Consider the following 18,580-nt stretch of genomic DNA (forward strand, 5'->3'; position numbering starts at 1 on the left):
AGGTCCCAGCCCCTTCTTCTACTCTTGTGTCTGCTGCTTCTGCTGGAGTGGTCCTGTGAAGGGTGGGGCCTGGACTGACAGGGTCTGACACTCCCCACGGTTCACAGGCAGCACCTGGCAGAGGCACCCAGAGTACAAACAGATGGCTGGGTTTCCAGCTGAGGGCACACCCAGCACACCCTCTCCAGAGCTGTCTTGCAGCGCCCCCTGCTGTCCCAGGCAGGGATTCCTCCATGGGAGAGAGGAGAAGCCAGGAGCCCACACAGAAGAATCAGCCTTCCTCACTCACACCTTGTCCTCCAGGAGGAAAACAAATTAACACCTCATGTCTTGTCCACCCCTTTCCTCATAGTTCAAGGAGGAAACTTTCAGACAGCAGGTCTGTGTAGAGAATTGTGGGATAGGCTTTTGGAACCCTCCCTGACAGAGAATGTGTCCCGCATCCTGCATTGGAAAAGGACATTGGACAGAGCCAGGCTGTGACCAGACTAAAGGGGGTTCCTTTGGCTGCACATCAAAGCCCAAGCAAACGCCAATAGGAGTTTGCAGCAAAGAGAGCCAAGGTTCATTTAAGGAAACTGCCTCGAGCCTGGAGACACAGGAGAGCCAGTGGTCTCCAACCTGGTCTCTGACGGCCCAAATGGGGCCCAGTCACACACGAGGAAAGTGTCCACTGTGCTGACTAACGGGGTTGGGGCCATGGGCTCCTCTGATTGGCTGGGACATTTGGTACAAACCACAAACCTACACTGACACTCTGTTATCAGCCAAAGCCCCTATTTTACATTCCGGTTCACCCCTGCTGTTGTACATTCTATGGGTTTGGACAAATGTAAAAGGCATGAATCCACCATTGCAGTGTCGTACAGGACAGTGTCACTGCCCTAAACACCCCTGTGCCCCACAGCTCTGTCCCTCCCTGTGTCTCTCCCCCGACTTCTGGGAACCACTGGTCTTTCTACTGCCTCCTCAGTTTGCCCTTTTCCAGAACGTCATAGAGGTGGAATCATGCAACATGTAGCCTTTTCACATTGGCTCCTTTCACTTACTAACGTTCATTTAAGAATCCTCCATGTCTTTTCATGCATTTTCTTTCTTCTCAGGGATAAATAATATTCCACTCACTGTACCTACAATGGTTTATCTATCATCTACTGAAGAGCACCGCAGTTGCTTTCAGGTGTTGGCATTTATGAACAGGTGCTATGCCATCCCTCCGTAGGTTTCTGATGGACATCAATTTGAACTCATTTGAGTGCTGGATTGTATAACAAGATTATTTTTAACTTTATAACAAACCACCAAACTTTTTAAGAAATAGCTGTACTATTTTACTTTCCCACCAGCAATGAAACAGAGTGTCTTTTGCTCTGCATGCTTGCCAGCATTTGGTGTTGTCCGTGTTTTGATTTTTCCCAATCAAATAGGTGTTTAGTGGTATCTCATTGTTGCTTTAATTTGCAATCTTTAGTGACATGTCTTCTTGAACATCTTTGCATATGCTCATTTGCATCTGTATGTCTTCTTTGGTGAAATGGCTGCCCAAATCTCTTTCACATCTTTAATAGGCTTTTCTTATTTTTGATTTTTGAGAGAGTTTTGTATAATTTGGTTAACAGCCTATTATTAGATTTGTCTTTTGCAAATGTTTCTTCTTATTCTGTGGGAGAAAGAAGTTGAATTGTGCCAGTCTTCTCATTCTCCTGACAGTGCCTGAGTCACAACAGAAGACTTAAATTTAATATGTCCCAGCTGATCAATTTTTTCATGGATTGTGACTTTGGTGTTGTAATGAAAATGTCATCACCATACACAAGGTCATCTTGATTTTTCCCTGTTTTCTCTTCTGCATTTTATCATTTTGCATTTTACACTCAGGCCTATACATTTTGAGTTAATTTTTATAAAGATTGTTAGGTCTGTCTCTAGATTTTTGTTTTGTTTTGCATATGGATATCCAGTTTTTCACCACCATTTGCTGATAGACTACCCTTCCTCCATTGCACTGCCTTTGCTCCATTGCCAAGTGCCAGTGAACTGTACTTGTGTGGGTCTGTTTCTTGGCTCTCTGTTCTGTTCCATTGGTCTGCCTGTCTGTTCTTTTGCTAATGCCGCTCTGTCTTGCTCACTGCACCTTTACAGTCGGTCTTGAAATTAGGTAGTGTCAGTCCTCAGAGCTTTTTCTTCTGTCTCGATGTTGTTTTGGCTATTCTGGATCTTTTCCTTATCCATAGAAACTGTTAGAACAACGTTGTTGGTATTTACAAAATAACTCTCTGAAGTTTCCACTGGGATTGCATGGAATCTGTAGATCGACTTGCAGAGAACTGACATCTGGACAATATTGAGTCTTCCTGTCCGTGAGCACGGGATCTCTCTCCACTTATTTAATTCTTCTTTGATTTCTTTTGTTAGAGTTTTGTGGTTTTCCTTCCATGGGTGTTGAGCATATACTGTTACATTTATATTTCATTTAAGTATTTCATTTAATGGGCGATAATGTGAATGGTATTGTGCTTTTCATTTCACACTCACTACTTCATTGCTGATATGTAAGAAAGTGGTCAACACTTGTATATTAACGCTGTGTCCTACTACTTTGTTATAATTGCTTATTAGCTCCTGGAGGGGTTTTGTTGTTGTTGTGGATTCTTTCAGATTTCTTTGTAGACAACTGTGTCATTCATTGTGTCATTCAGATAATTGTATATCTTCCTTCTCAAACTGTATAACCTTTATTTCTTTTCCTAGTCTCATTAGCTAAAACTTCTATGACAATGTTTAGAGGAGTGGTAAGGGGGGACATCTTTGCCTTGCTTCTAATCTTAGGAAAAGAGCTTATCAGCATACCATTAGCATGACGTTATCTATAGGTCGTTTGTAGATGTATTTCCCTCTATGTTGAGTTTGTGTGAGTTTTTACCATGAATGGATGTTGAATTTTGTCAAATGCTTTCTCTGCATCAATTGATATGGTTATGTGTTTGAAATTGTTCATCCTGTTGATGTGCTGAATTACAGTAATTGATTTTTGAATATTGAACATATCTGGGATAAGTGCCAGTTGCTCATGGTGTGTAATTTTTTACACATTTTTGTATTCAATTGGCTAATATTTTGTTGAGGATTTTTACATCTCTTCCCATGAGTGATATTGATCTGTTATAATTTTTTCTGTGATGTTTTTAACCAGTTTTAGTATTAGGTTAATGCTCTTCTCGTAAAATGAGTTTGGAAATATTCCATCTGCTTCTATTTTTTGGAAGAGCCTGTGGAGGATTGGTATAATTTTTTTTCTTAAATGTTTGGTGGAATTCACCAGTGAACTCACTAGAACTTGGTTTCCTTCCATTTTGGAAGGTTACCAGTTATAGATTCAATTTTTTAAATTGGTGTACACTTGTTCAGATTGCTTGTTCCTTCTTGAGTGAGCTTCGAGTAGACTGTGTCTTTCAAAGACTGGTTCATAGTATTCTTGTGTTATCATTTTAATGTTCATGGGATCAGTACTCTTCCTTTCTTTTGGAATATTAGTAATTTTTATCTTCTCTCTTTTTCCTTAGTGTACCTAAGGATTTACAAATTACCTTTTCAAAGAACCAGCTTTTGATTTTGTGGATTTTCACTGCTAATTAACTGTTTCCAGTTTCATTGATTTATGTCTGATTTTTATTATTTATTTCCTTCTGCTATTCTTTATTTAAAGTGTCCTTCTTTTTCTAGTTTTCCAAAGTGGAAGCTTATACTATTGCTTGTAGATCTTTCTTTTATCTACTGTCTGCATTCCAGCAATGTTTTCCTCTAAGCACCCATTTTGCCACATGTCACCAATGTTGATGTTTTATTTTCATTTAGTTCAATTTTTTCAAAATTCTCTTGAGATTTCCTCTTTGGCACATGTGTTGTTCAGAAGTGTATTATTGAATCTGCAAGTGTTTGGGAGATTTTCCAGCTGCTTGTTACTGATTTCTAGTTTAACTCTATTTGGATCTGAGGCAGATACTGTACAAACTCTCCAGGACGATTGTGGAGTCCCTCTGTTTCTCCTTGGCATTCTAACAGTTTTTGCCTCAAATAGTTTGCCACTCCACTGTTAGAGGACCATTTCTCCTGAGGGCTATCCTTGTGGAGGGCCGTCCACGAAAGTGTGGAGTTTCCCTTATGAGTTGTTCCCCGACCTCCAGGAGTTTTTAACCCTGAGATTTGTCCACCTCCAGCTATTCATCAGCACAGTTTAGGTTTTTGGATTGAGCACTGGTCGCCATGGAGGTTTGTTTCTGCTGCAACAGCTTGTGATTGTCTGTATTCACGTGCCTGTCTCCACAGTTTTGGGGTCAGTGACCGCACCTCTCTGAAGGATATCAGAAGACTTATTGATTCTCCTGTTTGTCAGATTCTCACCTGTTAGGATGGAGTGACTAGTTCCAAGTTCCTTTTCTGGTGGATCAGAAACTGGAAGTCTTTTAAGTAACCTTTCCAGAAGAATGTTAAGGAAGAAGTTACATACACACAAATGAACAATATATATTCCAAAGCTAATTAAGTGTTTATACCACCCACATAAACATGGGAAAACCTTTCAGAAGCTTCATTTCTGTAGTTGCAGAGAATTCTATGTCCCTCAAAGGAAGAACCTCTCTCCTTATTAAGCTACCAGACCTTCCTGCTCTGCCACTACCGCCTCTCCCCACACACAGAGATCAGGGTTTGGAACAGAGTGGACCCTAAGGACCCGGGTTGTGGAGGATACAATGACTTTCCCTCTTCTCACAGAAGGCAGGGTCTATGGGTACTCATCTGTATTTGCTCCAGTTAGATTTCCCCCAGGAGCCCATAGGTCACATGAGAACCTCATCAATGTCTGCCCAAATGTCCACTCTGCTCCTCTCTGCATTCAGAGAGCTCTCCCCTCTGAGTCTAAACTGTCTGTATGGTTGACAAGTTCCTCCTCCAGGCTCTCTGCATAATGCAGCTGGGGTGACCCAGGCTAAACAGGAGAGTCCAGTGGCCATTTGGGGTCGTGAAGAGAGGACAGCACTGCCAATTCTTGTCACTCCCATGTGCCCAGGTACGCACTCAATGACCTGTTCCCCGCGTCCCAGGTGCTCTACCCACCAGGCTGATGTGGAAAGTACTATATGTTCACGCTGCAGATAACGCCACTGACATGCAGAGAAATTCAGAAGCATGTCCATGATGCATGTCCAGGGCTTGAAATATGTGGGTTTTCAATCCAGACTTTTTGAAATGAAAAACAAGTTCTCTTTCAATTTTCTCCATTGTGTAAGTCTTGGAAAGGAGAGAAAGGGGGGAGCAGGAGTTAGAAAAGAAATAGAACAATAATATTTCTGAAGTATTTGCTCCTAGAATAAGCAGAGTTCGTGTAGCTGTGAATCCAGAGGCAAGAATTAGCACTACTAATTTAACATGAATTTAATAAGAATTTCATATGATCCTCCCACAACCCTATGAAGTAGACAATGTTCTGCTCTCCTTTCCCAGGTGAGAACTCAAAGATTAAATTCTTCTTGGAGCTGGGAAGTAAACTGTGAGCAGCAAGGGGGTGGGGTTTATGGGCTGGCACCTCTGCTGACCTGGACGTGGCTGTGCCCAAGGCTCCCTGTCCCAGAACTGAGGAATGTTCATGAGGTTCTGTGTGTGCAGCTGTGAGAGCCCACCCAGTGCAGGGGAAGGTGGAGGAACCTCCCAGGCTTCCTTTGTGAGCAGAGCAGTAAGGAGGTTTTTGTCCCACTTCCCCATGGGTCGGAAGCGTTGTGTAACTTTCTGAGCTGCTATGATATGTAGCACAGTGATAGTCAGCCTCGTCCTCAGCCTGCAGCCCAGAGATGAGCAGGAGCCCTGCATTGGCCGAGGCATCTTTGGATCCAGAGAAGCGGCTGGGGACCCCGGAGCCCTGGTGCTTGTCTGAGTCTGATTTGAATCTCAGGAGATACCGGGGAGAGCTCCCTGGCTTTTGCTGGAACCAGCGAATGTGGTAGTCGGCAACATTGAAGCCACTGCTGAGGGTGCAGGTGAGTCTGGCTGTTGCTCCCGGAGATGCAGAGAAGGAGCGCGGCTGAGTCAGCACAGGCTGGGAGAAGGAACCTGCAAACACAGACACTTGTCACTTAGAGGGCAGAACCAGGAGAAGCTTCTCAGGAAATGAGCAGGCAGGGAATAAAACAGAACAGAGGCCTGGTCCCCAAGGCCCACCCTACCAGTATAGTGAGAGAGGAACACGAGGAGGAGAGGAGTCCAGGCCATGGTGCACAAAGCCCCTGAGCCCACAGTGGGGCTGGGCTACCCAGGCCTCCTTTTCTCCCCACCCTCTGCCAGAGGAGGGGCTGTCCATGCAAATATGTGTCCAGCCCCTCCCTGAGCCCTGGTGCTGGAGCTCAGGTCACACCCAGACTGAGAAAGATGGAGGCTGGCTTCACCCCTTGGGACACCCTTGAGGGGAATCACCCCTTGAGACATCACAGAGGGCCCTTCTCAGGGGATATTATCAAGCCCCAGAAGACACAGCTGCTGAGTCCCTGTCAGTGTGCACTGGTTCCAACCAGCAGACAAAAGCTCTATTAGTGAATGGTCCCCAAGGAGCAGCTTAGTAGGCACAGCAGGGCTGTCCCACAGCGCCCCGTGCTGGTGGCAGTAGCAACACCTCCCAACATGACCCAAAGCACAAGCTGGTTTCTGCAGCTCAGCAGGTTACTGATTCTGTCACACATCCAGGGTCTGGTTCCCAGATACTGTGACTCTGATCACTGTACAGGTTACTGTGGCATCTCACTCCAGGAATCCACAACTATGGGAGGTGCAAACTTGTACGTAAATGACAAATTAATTTATTTTCACAGCCAGTGATGATATTGCAAAGGTAAATGCACAGTGACCTTCACGTCCAATGTCACAGATGAGAGCACCACTCATCTGGTTTGATGGCTTATACAGGCTGCACAGAGCATTTGCCAGGAACACACTCAGGAGCAGGGGCAGAGGAGACCTATTCAGCAAAGATGTCAAGTCATGTGATGCACGCACAGTTTTCACAGATGTGATTTGATTGAGTGATTGCTAAAGAGAATTCCTTTTGAAGGGCTCACATTTAACAGTGGAAAGTGCACCATCCTAATTCATTTTAGGAATTAATCTTTATTCTTCTTTGTTTTCTCTCATTTTTTATTCTTAGTGTTTTACATACCTGTGTATTCAGTTTCTTGTTAGGATTCTCTCTTAGGTGATGTCACATTTGTTTGTATTTTAAACAAAACTTCCTACCTTAACTTTCTTACTCATCGTCTCACCTTACTAACCAGATACCAGTCTGGTGCGATGCATTTGCAGACGTGCTGAGTGTCTGGTCTGTTGGAGGCAGAGACCATCACATCCCTCTGTGCCTGGATCCACCTCTGCTGTACCTGTGTCCATGGTCCCATGGTCCCCACATGTCTAAACTCACGGGACTCCTAGTCAATGACTCTGACCAGGATCACTTTCTCACCTCGGGCACTCTCCCCTCAAGGCACTCGCAGGGTCTTTCTCACTCATCTCAGACTGGTCACCCCCTACCTAAAACCTTCAGGGACTCCCCACTGCTATTTGCACAGAATCCCAACTCCTGAACTCCCCTCAGGGGCCCTCATGGTCAGGCCCATCCCCTCTACCCACCACACAGCCCCTCCACGTGCTCTCAGACCCCCAACTCCTCCACTTCCCTGTTATTTCAGATCCCAGACTCCTGTCCCTTCATGGTGCTCAAGGTGTCTCCTCCTCTGTCCTTTGGAAAGAAATAGGATTAAAACTCAAATCATGGTGCAGCTCACCTTTGGCCAAATCTGAGTGGCTCTCAGTAGTAGTAGAGCACACACACATCATCATCATGGACAGAATAAGGGAACTAATATGACAATGTTGAAGTCACACAAACTATAGAGAAGAGTTCAAAGAACAGCCTGCATCAATTACACCACCTCAACCCCCATGCATGGGACTCATCTTGTTTAATCTCCTATCCTCTGTATCTACTGACTTATAAACACAAACAGCCAGTGTCTTTCCCGGTGTGGTTCAGTGGACTGAGTGCCAACCTGCAAACCAAGGGTCTCTGGTTCAATTTCCAGTCAAGGCACATGCCTGCTTTGCAGGCCAGGTCTCTGGTAGGGGGCACCCAAGGGGCAACCGTACACTCAAGTTTCTCTTTCTTTCTTCCTTCCTCCCTTGCCCTCTCTAAAAATAAATAAATAAAATCTTTCAAAAAAGAACAGGAACACACAACATGTCCCTTTATCAGCACATGTTCTAGCATAAATACGCATGTGTGTCCCCAAACTGTTGGCACAGGACAGGAAGGGGTACCACCTCCTGTCACATGAATGTACGTGTGTAGAAATCTCCAGAATGATCAGCTGACTGGCTGCTGTGCTGAGTGAGAGAGAGAAGGAGTAACAGGGCCTCCTGTGTCTGGAGTCCTGAGGTTCAGGGATGACACGTGGGAGCAGAAGGAAGTCCAGACCAGCACACACGGCCTCGGACCATCACTTATCAGTTTCCTTAACCCACATCACAGGGCAGAATCCTGTCTGTTCACACAGCATTTCAAATGTATGCCTCTTCCTCCATGAGTTTCTGCAGTAGAGTCCTTTGTGAGACTTTGGGTTGAAAAGTTGAATATTACATTTTGTTGATCAAATGGTGAATTTTGAGCTGTGTGTTAGTCCCAGGTGACAACCGATGACCTTACAGACTGTTATTTAAGTGAAATGTGAGCAGACACTCAAACAACCACATTGCCCTGGGCAGGTCACGTGCTCAAGGGGGCCGTGCTGTCTTCTGTCCTCAGTGTCTGCTCCTCACCCACCCGCTGCTCCTGTCTGTCTCCAGGACCCACACGCACCTGACCCCAAGGGCACGAGACCCTGTCATGTGCCCATTCATCTCTGGGTCTCAGGCTTGAAATGTGCTTCTAGAGAATAAATGAAAACATATGAAATGTGTTATCTGCAATGTGTACAATTTCAATATACTAACTGCACACATATTTTGGCCAAAAATTGTACTTCACTCATGGATTTGTGTTTGGTTTTCTGTTTGTTTTATTTAATCTTTATTATATTAGTTTCCATTAACATTTAGTCCTCTTATACTCTCCTCTCCTCAGCCATCATCACACCATTGTCCATGCCCATGAGTCCTTTCCCTTTGCTCAATCCCTTCACCCCCTAACCTCCCGCCCCCACACTACCTGTCCTCCTGCTGTCCTTCACACTGATTCACAGGACTGTCCACATGACTGGGTCACAGGCTCTGACCTCACGTGAATCAGTGTGACACTTTTGTCTAACAGACGGGAACTCAGAAGCACAGAGAGACGGCACATTAGTCTCTGTCCAGCTGACTGGCATGAACAGGACTCAAAGGCAAAGGCTGGCTAACAGCTGAGAACTTGTCCTTTTAACCCGTGGCTCTAACCTAGGGGGATTGGGCCCCGTCTAGGCATATATGGAAATCTGGAGGGTTCAGTGCGTCGTAACTACACAAGAGGGTGCCACTGTCATCTATGAACAGAGTCCAAAGAAGCATCTGAGTGTCCCACATGCACAGAGCAGACCCTCCACAAGCACTGACCCACCCTCATTCCACAAACACACAGGCTCACACACCCTGCTCTGAACTAACTCACCCTCAGGAATCCATTGTATAGAAAAGAGACAACCAACCTCCCTGACATGGGGAAAGGTGGAATGAAAATAGAGGGACTCAGAACCCTGCAATCTCAACACAAACTTTCCAGCAGGAGACAAAAGAGAGCACCATCCTTGTTGGGGACAGGCTGAGTGCAGACCCAGAAGGGGAAGCTCTGGGGGTTTTGGTCTCACTTCCCCCTGACTCTGCAGCACCATGTAATAACCACTACTCTCAGAAGACAGACAATAGTAGTCAGCCTCGTCCTCAGGCTGCAGCCCTGAGATGGTCAGGGAGGCAGTGTTGGAGGAACTGTCTATGGAGCCAGAGAACCGATCTGGAACCCCAGAGGGTCTTTTGTTATTATCATAGATCACAGTGGTGGGGCCCCTGCCTGGGCGCTGTTGGTACCAGTGCACATATCTGCTCCCAATGTTGCCGCTGCTGCGAGTGCAGGAGATGGTGGCCTTCTGTCCCAGAGACCCAGACACAGAGCCGGGCTGAGTCAGCACAAACTGGGCCCAAGACCCTGCAAGGAGGAGCAGCACAGAGATCAGTGAGGACAGGACAGACCCTGTTCCCAGGGAGGGAGGAGATGACATCAAGCCAGGGGACAAGGTGGTGCCCTCCCAGAATCCCCCTCAGGCCCCACCTGTGCAGTGAGCCAGGACAGTGAGGAGAAGTACAGCCCAGTCCATGGTGGAGATGCCCCCAGACTCTGCTTCCTGAGCCCCACAGCCAGGCCTGAGTCTTCAGACTTTATGTCAGCCTGAGGCTCAGAGTGGGATGTCGTTATGCAAATATTCCCTTTTATTAGGTGTACAAGCTCCTCCTTTAAATAAATCCCGGGCTCCTGCTGAAACAAAGAGATCACAAGAGTGGGAGGGTTTCAACCCATGATTGACACAGGAAACCTGCTAGAGTCAGGGCCAAGGACTCACAGAGGAGGAATGTGGGGCAGGGTCGCCGTCTGGTAGATACAGGAGACATGGTACCCGCAGGCTAGTGCTGGTGCTCAGGGTCCTGCCCTGCGCCTGACCCTGATCCTGTGCCCCTCCCAGTCCCAGCCTTTTCACATTGGCTCCATTCACTTAGAAATATGGGTCTTAGGCTCCTTTGTGTCCTTCTGTGGCCTGATACATCATTTACTGATGTTGCCAATTATACTGTTCCATTGTATATGGACCAGAGTGTGTTCTGTTGATTCATTCACTTATTGAAGGACTTAGCAGTTGCTTTGTAAGTTTTAACAAAGGTGAGTGAATGAGCTGTAACTTCATGTGCAGATGCTTGTTTGGACACAAGTGACTGATTTAAATGAAAAGCTAGACTGATTTCTGTGCTGTATCACACAAGAGTGTGTTTAACTTTGTGAGAAACTGCCAAAGTGTCTGCAAAGGTGCCCATGGCTGGGGCGTCCCCGCAGCCCCAGTGAGAGTCCCTGCCGCCCCACAGCCTGGGAGCCTCTGCTGTGGTCAGAGTGTGAGTGCTGGCCATGCTGATGGGAACCTGGTGGTCCCTCATTGTTACACGTATAATTTCCCATTAACACCTTATGTTCACCATCTTACATGTTTATTCCTAGTTGTACACGTTCCTTAGTCATAAGACTGTTGAGAACTGCTGAGTGGGAGGGAGGGTGATGTTCCCCACTACATAAGAATTCGAAGACTGCACAAAGGTCTTAAATCAGATGAAAAACAAATTCTCTGTGGTTTCAAAGCTCAGAGAAGTACGCGTGAAGCCCAGGCTGGTACCAGGGATCATGTAGGTTGCTGTGCACGTGTTAGCTGGGTGTGAATAAAGGAAGGAAGCAAGCAAAGGGAGTCTGACATGATTAAGCAAAATCAACTGGGAAGCATAAGCCTACTTGCTTAGCCAGGAAGCTACAGCTTCACTCTCCCCAGGGGATGGCAGCATTGACCCTCCCAGGGGATTAATGCCCTGGCGTCTCCTTGTAGGAGGAGCATCCTGGTTCCCAAGGAACAAAGAGACCTCTCTCTCTCTCTCTCTGTGTATCTCTCGCTTTCTCTTTCTCTCTTCTTCCTCTTCCAGAAACATGCAATCGCCCCATTTGTTCACTGTCTCCATAGCAACAATTGGGTCTAGCAGCCAAGCAGGGCCCAGAGTTAATGGTGTGGCCCTGAAAGACTAAACTATAATAACAACCAGACACTGGATACTGGTCTTTGATCTGGCCTTGCTGACGACACTGTTGAACGTTTTCCATACCAGGACAGACAGACATGTGACACACGGGCAGCCTTCTATTTGAACTCAGATAAATCTTGCCACACCACAGTCTCTTGCTCATGTGTCTGAGAAAGGCTTTTCTCCTGATCCCATGAAGCAAGACTGGGGCACAAACGCCCACCTGGTCTTCTGGGGTCTCACGTGCTGCACTTGGGCCTTTCCCAGCCCCGCTCAGCACTGGGGGGCTCTTTTGGTCTGGAAGCAAAGCAATTCTTTGTGCTCTGGGGGAACCATATCTTCAAATGGAGATATTTTCATTGTCACCACAAAGAAAAAATTGATAAAATTAAGTCCTTTTGTTTTCAAAGCACAAGTGACACCGGAATCATAATCCAGAGCTGGTGTTGGTCACAAGCAGAGACAGGGGACTCATGAACCAAGCAGGTACAGGGAAGGCACATTTGTCATATTTCCCCATGGAACAGGCCATCATTGTGCCATTGGGTCGTGTTCAGCTCTGTAACCATGATCATCAGCATCTTCTAAGGCTGGATTCCAGAGGTGTTCACAGTGGTTCTGGTGACACAACAGAATTCAGAGAATGAGACTCAAACCCAAGAAGGTCCCTCACAGCTCTTCCAGGTGACAAATGTGGGGGCTCTACCTGGGAGCCCTTGGACACATTGCCATGGTCACCCCCCATGTGTCAGCTGCTTCCTGTGCAGGAGAAGCTCACCTGGGGTCTGGGCTCATCAGCAGCTTCATGGGGAGGAAACGCAGGCACATCCTGGGGACTTCCTGCTCCTGATGCCCCGCAGCCCAGCCCACAGCCTGGATGGCTGGGAGCCCAGGGAAGTGAGAGAGGACAGGGGGACAGTCAGTGCCTGTGGGCTCAGCAGAACCACTGACAGTCATGAGGTCACCAGTCATGGAGGGTGCCCAAGGGCCCAGTGTCCAGGGTCAGTCTAAGTGGCTGGGGCCGTGGGCATGATGAAGACATAACACAAGATTCTCACTTATGACATTAATTTGTGGGTTCACAAGACTGTCTAGATCATCACTGGTACTTGCAAAGACAGTTTTGCAAGATAAGAGAAAATATATATTGGTTTCAGCCTCCTGACCTTGAAATTTGCAGGGTGACAAGTGTTCCTTTTGTTCTGATGAGGTGGCTCTGGGTGGGCTCGTGGGTGAGGACTGGTCACTCATAGACAGAGGCAGGATTTGAAGCCGGGAATTTACAACCCTGACCCCCGTTTCCTTGAGGAGGGAGAAGAGTTCAGGTCGAGTCAACAAATTAATTGAAACAACTGGTGGGACCCTGGGAGCCTTCAAGTTAAAGTGAAGAATTCGTGTGACACCGGAGACGTCCTGCTTGTGACCGTCACCTGAAGTGCAGGCAGTCCTGTGGGACTTGGCCCTTCTGCTGTGAACCTGACACCGTCTCCAGGCAGCCGTGGGAGAGCTGAGTTGTGTGGTGGAACATCCAGCTGCTGTCACAGGGAACTGCTTGTTGTGAAGAAAATCCTCCCACAGTTGGTGACCAGATGTGACAGAAGGGTTCTGTGTGAGTGCAAAACAAGACACAGCAGTAAGATAACCCTCAGATTTTTACTTAAAAATATTTCTTCTGTTAAAATTTACTGCAGACTCTGTGGGGACAATCAGTCGGGCTTTGTCACCCCTTCAGCGAGAGTGACCCGGGACGCCCTGTGCTCTCACTCATGACTGTGTGCTGCTCCGCCCCCTTCCATGGGCGTTTCTGACTGCAGAGGAGCCCACCTTGCAGAGGCCCCCACAGAAGCTTCAGTGAGGCTCAGAGCCATAACCTCTGGGCCCAGGGGTTTCTGTCTCACTTCCTCGTCATCTGAGCCACCGTGAGTCACTGAAGCTGCTCCCACTGCCATGAAACGTAAGACAGTAATAGTCGGCCTCGTCCTCAGGCTGCAGCCCAGAGATGGTCAGGAGCCCTGCATTGGCCGAGGTGTCTTTGGATCCAGAGAAGCGGCTGGGGACCCCTGAGCCCTGGTGCTTGTCTGAGTCTGATTTAAATCTCAGGAGATACCGGGGAAGGCTCCCTGGATTCTGCTGGAACCAGTGAATGTGGTAGTCGGCAACATTGAAGCCACTGCTGAGGGTGCAGGTGAGTCTGGCTGTGGCTCCCAGAGATGCAGAGAGGGAGGGCGGCTGAGTCAGCACAGGCTGGGAGAGGGAACCTGCAGACACAGACACTTGTCAGTGATGGGGCAGAACCAGGGGAATTTTCTCAGGAGATGGAGCAGGAAGGGAATGAACCTGGGGCTGAGCTCTGATCCCTGAGGCCTGTCCCTACCTGTGCAGTGAGAGAGGAGCACAAGGAGGAGAGGAGTCCAGGCCATGGTGCACACAGCCGCTGAGCCCACAGTGGGGCTGGGCTACCCAGGCCTCCTTTTCTCCCCACCCTCTGCCAAGGGAGGGGCTGTCCATGCAAATGTGTGTCCTTCCACAGGCTGCCCAGCCCCTCCCTGAGCCCTGGTGCTGCAGTTCAACTCACACTCAGACTGAGGAAGATGGAGGCTGGCTTCACCCCTTGCAAGACCCCTGAGGGGAATAACCCCTTGAGACATCACAGAGGCCCCTTCTCAGGGGATATTATCAGGCCCCAGAGGAAACAGCTGCTGAGTCCCCGTCAGTGTGCACTGGTTCCAACCACCAGACCCAGACTCCTATTAGTGAATGATCCCTAATGAGCAGCTTAGTAGGCACCACAAGGCAGTCCCACAGGGCCCCCTGCTGGTGGCAGTCCACCCTTCTCTATGGCCCACCCTCCAGGAGCCTAGCTGGTCTCTACAGCTCAGCAGGTCACTGACTCTGTTCACACCTCCAGGGTCTGGTTCCCAGATACTGTGACTCAGAGACACTGTACTGGTTACTGTGGCATCTCACTCCCAGGGGTCCCCTTCTGGGGAGGCACAAACATGCACTTATATGACTAATTACTTTGTTTCACCTCCAGTGAAGATGTTCAAAAGTAAAGTGCAAAGTGACCTGCATGTCCAATGTCACAGACCAGGGGACCATTCATCTGGTCTGAAGGGCTTGCTGGGGCTTTTCAGCGAAATTTCCAGGAACGCACTCAGAGTCACGTGCAGAGGAGCCCAACTCGGCAAATATTTTAAGTCCTGTGATGCCTGTACAGTTTTCATAGATATTATTTGATTAAGTGATTGGTAAAGAGAATGGCTTTTAAAGGGTTCACATTTAACAGTGGAAAGGGTAGTATGCTACTTCATTTTAGGAATTAAGTTTTATTTTTAGTTTACTCTTTTTATTCTTAGTGTTCTCATACCTGTGTGATGCATTTCTGGTTAGGATTTTGTCTTAGGTGACCTCACATTTGTTTATATTTTAAACAAAACTTTCTACCTGTATTTTCTTACTCACTGTCTCCCTTTAGTGGCAAGACAGCAGTCAGGTGTGGCACGTTTGCAGACGTGCTGAGTGTCTGGGCAGTTGGAGGCAGAGACCAGCACATCCCTCTGTGTCCAGATCTACCTCTGCTGTACCTGTGCCCACGGCCCCATGGTCCCCACACGTCTAGACTCACAGGGACCTCGAGTCAATGACTCTGACCAGGATCACCTGCTCGCCTGGGGTGCTGTGTCCTCAAGGCACTCAGAGGGTCTTTCTCATGCAGCTCAGACAGGTCACCCCCAGCTCAAAACCCTCAGTGACTCCTCACTGCTGTTTGCACAGAGCCCCAACTCCTGGGCTCCCCTCAGGGGGCTTCAAGGTTGGCCCCGCCCCCTCCACACCCACCACGCAGCCCCTGCACGTTCTCTCGGGCCTCCAGCTTTCCCCACTTTCCTGGTACTTCAGATCCCTGACTCCTCTCCCTTCATGATGCTCAAGGTGACTCCTCCTCTGTCTTTTGGAAGGAAATGGAATTAAACTTGAGTCATGGTGACAGCACACATTTCGGTCATTCTCAGTGGCTTTCAGTAGTAAGGCACACACATGTCACCACAGACAGAAGTAGAGAATTAATATGACAATGCTGAAGTCACACAAACTATAGAAAAGAGTTCAAAGAACTGCCTGCATTGGTTACACCACCTCAAGCCCCATGCATGGGACTCCTCTTGTTTAATCCTCTACCCCCCGTATCTCTCACTCTGCTCCCTCACTGGCTGAAAACACACCCACACACCACGTCCCTCATGGGCATGTGTTGTGCCATAAATATGTATTTACGTGCCCAAACTCTTGCACAGGACAGCAACAGGTTCCAACTGCTATCACATGAATGTACATGTGTAGAAATGTCCAGAATGGTCAGCTGACTGACTGCTGTGCTGAGTGAGAGAGGAAAGGGGGAACAGGCTTCCTGTGTCTGGAGTCATGAGGTTCAGGGGTGACACGTGTGAGCAGAAGGAGTCCAGACCAGCACACACGGCCTCGGACCATCATTTATCAGCTCCCTTCACCCACGTCACAGGGCAGAGTCCTGTCTCATTCACACAGACATTTTAAACCCATGCTCCTTCCTTCATGAGTTTCCCCACTAGAGTCTTTTGTGGAACTTTGGGTCAGAAGTTGAATATTACATTTTGTTGATCAGATGGTTTTTGATCAACGAAATTGTATTTTGAACTGTGTGTTAGTCCCAGGTGACAACTGATGACCTTACAGACTGTTATTTAAGGGAAATGTGAGCAGACACTCAAACAACCACCGTGCCCTGGCAGGTCACATGCTCATGGGGGTCATCTTGTCTTCTGTCTTCAGTGTCTGCTCCTCACCCACCTGCTGCTCCTGTCTGTGCTCCAGGACCCACACACGCCTGTCCCCAAGGGCACGAGATGCTGTCATGTGTTCACTCATCTTTGTGTCTCAGGCTTGAAATAAACTCCCTAAGGGACTAAATGAAAAGACATAAAATATCTTTATGTGCAATGTGTAAAATTTAAATATATTAAGTGCACACACAATTGGCCAAAATTTATATGTTGCAATTTGTTTTTTTCTGTCTGTTTTATTTAATCTTTATTGTATTTTTTCCATTACTATTTGTCTCCTTGTACCCTTCTCTCCCCATCTTTCATCACACTTTTGTCCATGCCCATGAGCCCTTGTCCTTTTTGCTCAATCCCTCCACCCTCCTAACCTCACATCTCTGCACTAGCTGTCCTGCTGTCCTTCACACTGATTGACAGGACTTTCCACATGGCTGGGCTGCAGGCTCTCACCTCACGTGAGTCTGTGTGACTGTTTTGTCTAACAGACGGAAACTCAGAAGCACAGAGAGATGGCACATTAGTCTCTGTCCAGCTGACTGGCATGAACAGGACTCAAAGGCAAAGGCTGCCTAACAGCTGAGAACATTCTCATTTAACCCAGTGGGTCTCACCCTGGGGTCATTGGGCCCCCTCAGGGGATATCTGGAAATCTGGAGGTGGTTTCGTAGGTCATAACTTAACAGGAGGGTGTCACTGTCATTTATGTGCAGAGTCCAAAGGACACATCTGAGTGTCCCACATGCGCAGAGCAGACCCTCCACAAACACTGACCCGCCCCCATTCCACAAACACACAGGCTCACACACCCTGTTATGAACTAACTCACCTTCAGGAATTCACTCTAGAGGAAATAGGCAACCAGCCACCTTGAAAGAAGGTTTATGTCAGTATCACACTCTTAATTACTGGAGCACTGGAATGTGTTTGAAATCAGAAAGTATGATACCTCCAACTTTTTCTTCTTTTGCAATATTTTCTTCAGGGTGTCTTGTGATTTCACATAAATTTAGGGTGGATTTTTCTGTTTCTGGAAAATAATGTCATTGGAACTTTTATGAAGACCACATTGAATCTTTAGGTTGCTTATTAATATCTTAACAGAATATTAAGTCTTCAAATTAATAAATACAAGATGCTTATCCATTTACTTATATCTTCTTTGCTTTATTTCATGAATATTTCATAGTTTTCACTGTACAAGTCTTTAAAAATTCATACTCAATAAAAAAAGAAAGAAAGAGGACAAATGAAACTACACAAAATCCACACTCCTGGTAAAACAATAAGAAAATGTTCAAACTTTAGCCCTGACTGGCATGGCTCGGTGGATTGAGCTCCTGCCTGTGAACCAAAGGGTCTTGGGTTCAATTCCCAGTCAGGGCACATGCCTGGGTTTGCAGGTCAATGTTTCTCTCCCTGTCTTTCTCCCTCCCTTCCCCTCTCTGTAAAAATAAATGAAGCCTTAAAAAAAGGAAAATGTTCAAACTTCAAACCACATGTAAGTGAAACATATAAATAAACAAATAAATGAACACGGTAACTTCCGAATGCCAGCAGGCTCTCTCCCATTCTTCCATCATTAGCCATAGTCTAAGCAGAAAGTAAGATCAGTCAAGAAATCTTTGTAGAGGATAGAAGAGGAAAGCTAGCAGCGAGCCAGTTTAATATTAATCTAAAATCACAGCAAGAAATAGAAAACCCCTAAAACATGAAGATAGAGAAAAAGACTGCAGTTCAGAAGCCAGAGCACTGACTTCAATGAAGGGATATCAGAGTAAAGGCCTGCTAAGAAAAGAAAATGTGTTAAGGGAAAAGATCATTGAAAGGAAGGCTGGAGAGCTCTGCGGGAACCATCTTGCAAAGGGAAAATCAAGCCAAAGGGAGAAATTTTGAGTTCAGCCCAGTCCAAGAAAATTAAAAAGGCAAGT

General features: G+C 47.0%; 3 gene segments (V, D, J or C); all 3 read right to left on the reverse strand.

Annotated features, from left to right (window-relative positions):
* Positions 1-18: 18 nt before the first annotated feature.
* LOC123810915 lies at positions 19-6,285 on the reverse strand. The segment is given in 3 exon segments: positions 19-114; positions 5,753-6,105; positions 6,219-6,285. Coding segments are annotated over 3 exon segments (495 nt in total).
* A 2,515-nt stretch (positions 6,286-8,800) lies between these two features.
* On the reverse strand, positions 8,801-10,433 carry LOC123810916. The segment is given in 3 exon segments: positions 8,801-8,893; positions 9,876-10,210; positions 10,334-10,433. Coding segments are annotated over 3 exon segments (474 nt in total).
* A 3,304-nt stretch (positions 10,434-13,737) lies between these two features.
* On the reverse strand, positions 13,738-14,252 carry LOC123810917. The segment is given in 2 exon segments: positions 13,738-14,090; positions 14,207-14,252. Coding segments are annotated over 2 exon segments (399 nt in total).
* Positions 14,253-18,580: the final 4,328 nt, after the last annotated feature.

Source organism: Phyllostomus hastatus, unplaced genomic scaffold (assembly GCF_019186645.2).
Source record: "Phyllostomus hastatus isolate PE091 unplaced genomic scaffold, TTU_PhHast_1.1 phas_scaffold_760, whole genome shotgun sequence".
Classification (NCBI taxonomy): domain Eukaryota; kingdom Metazoa; phylum Chordata; class Mammalia; order Chiroptera; family Phyllostomidae; genus Phyllostomus; species Phyllostomus hastatus.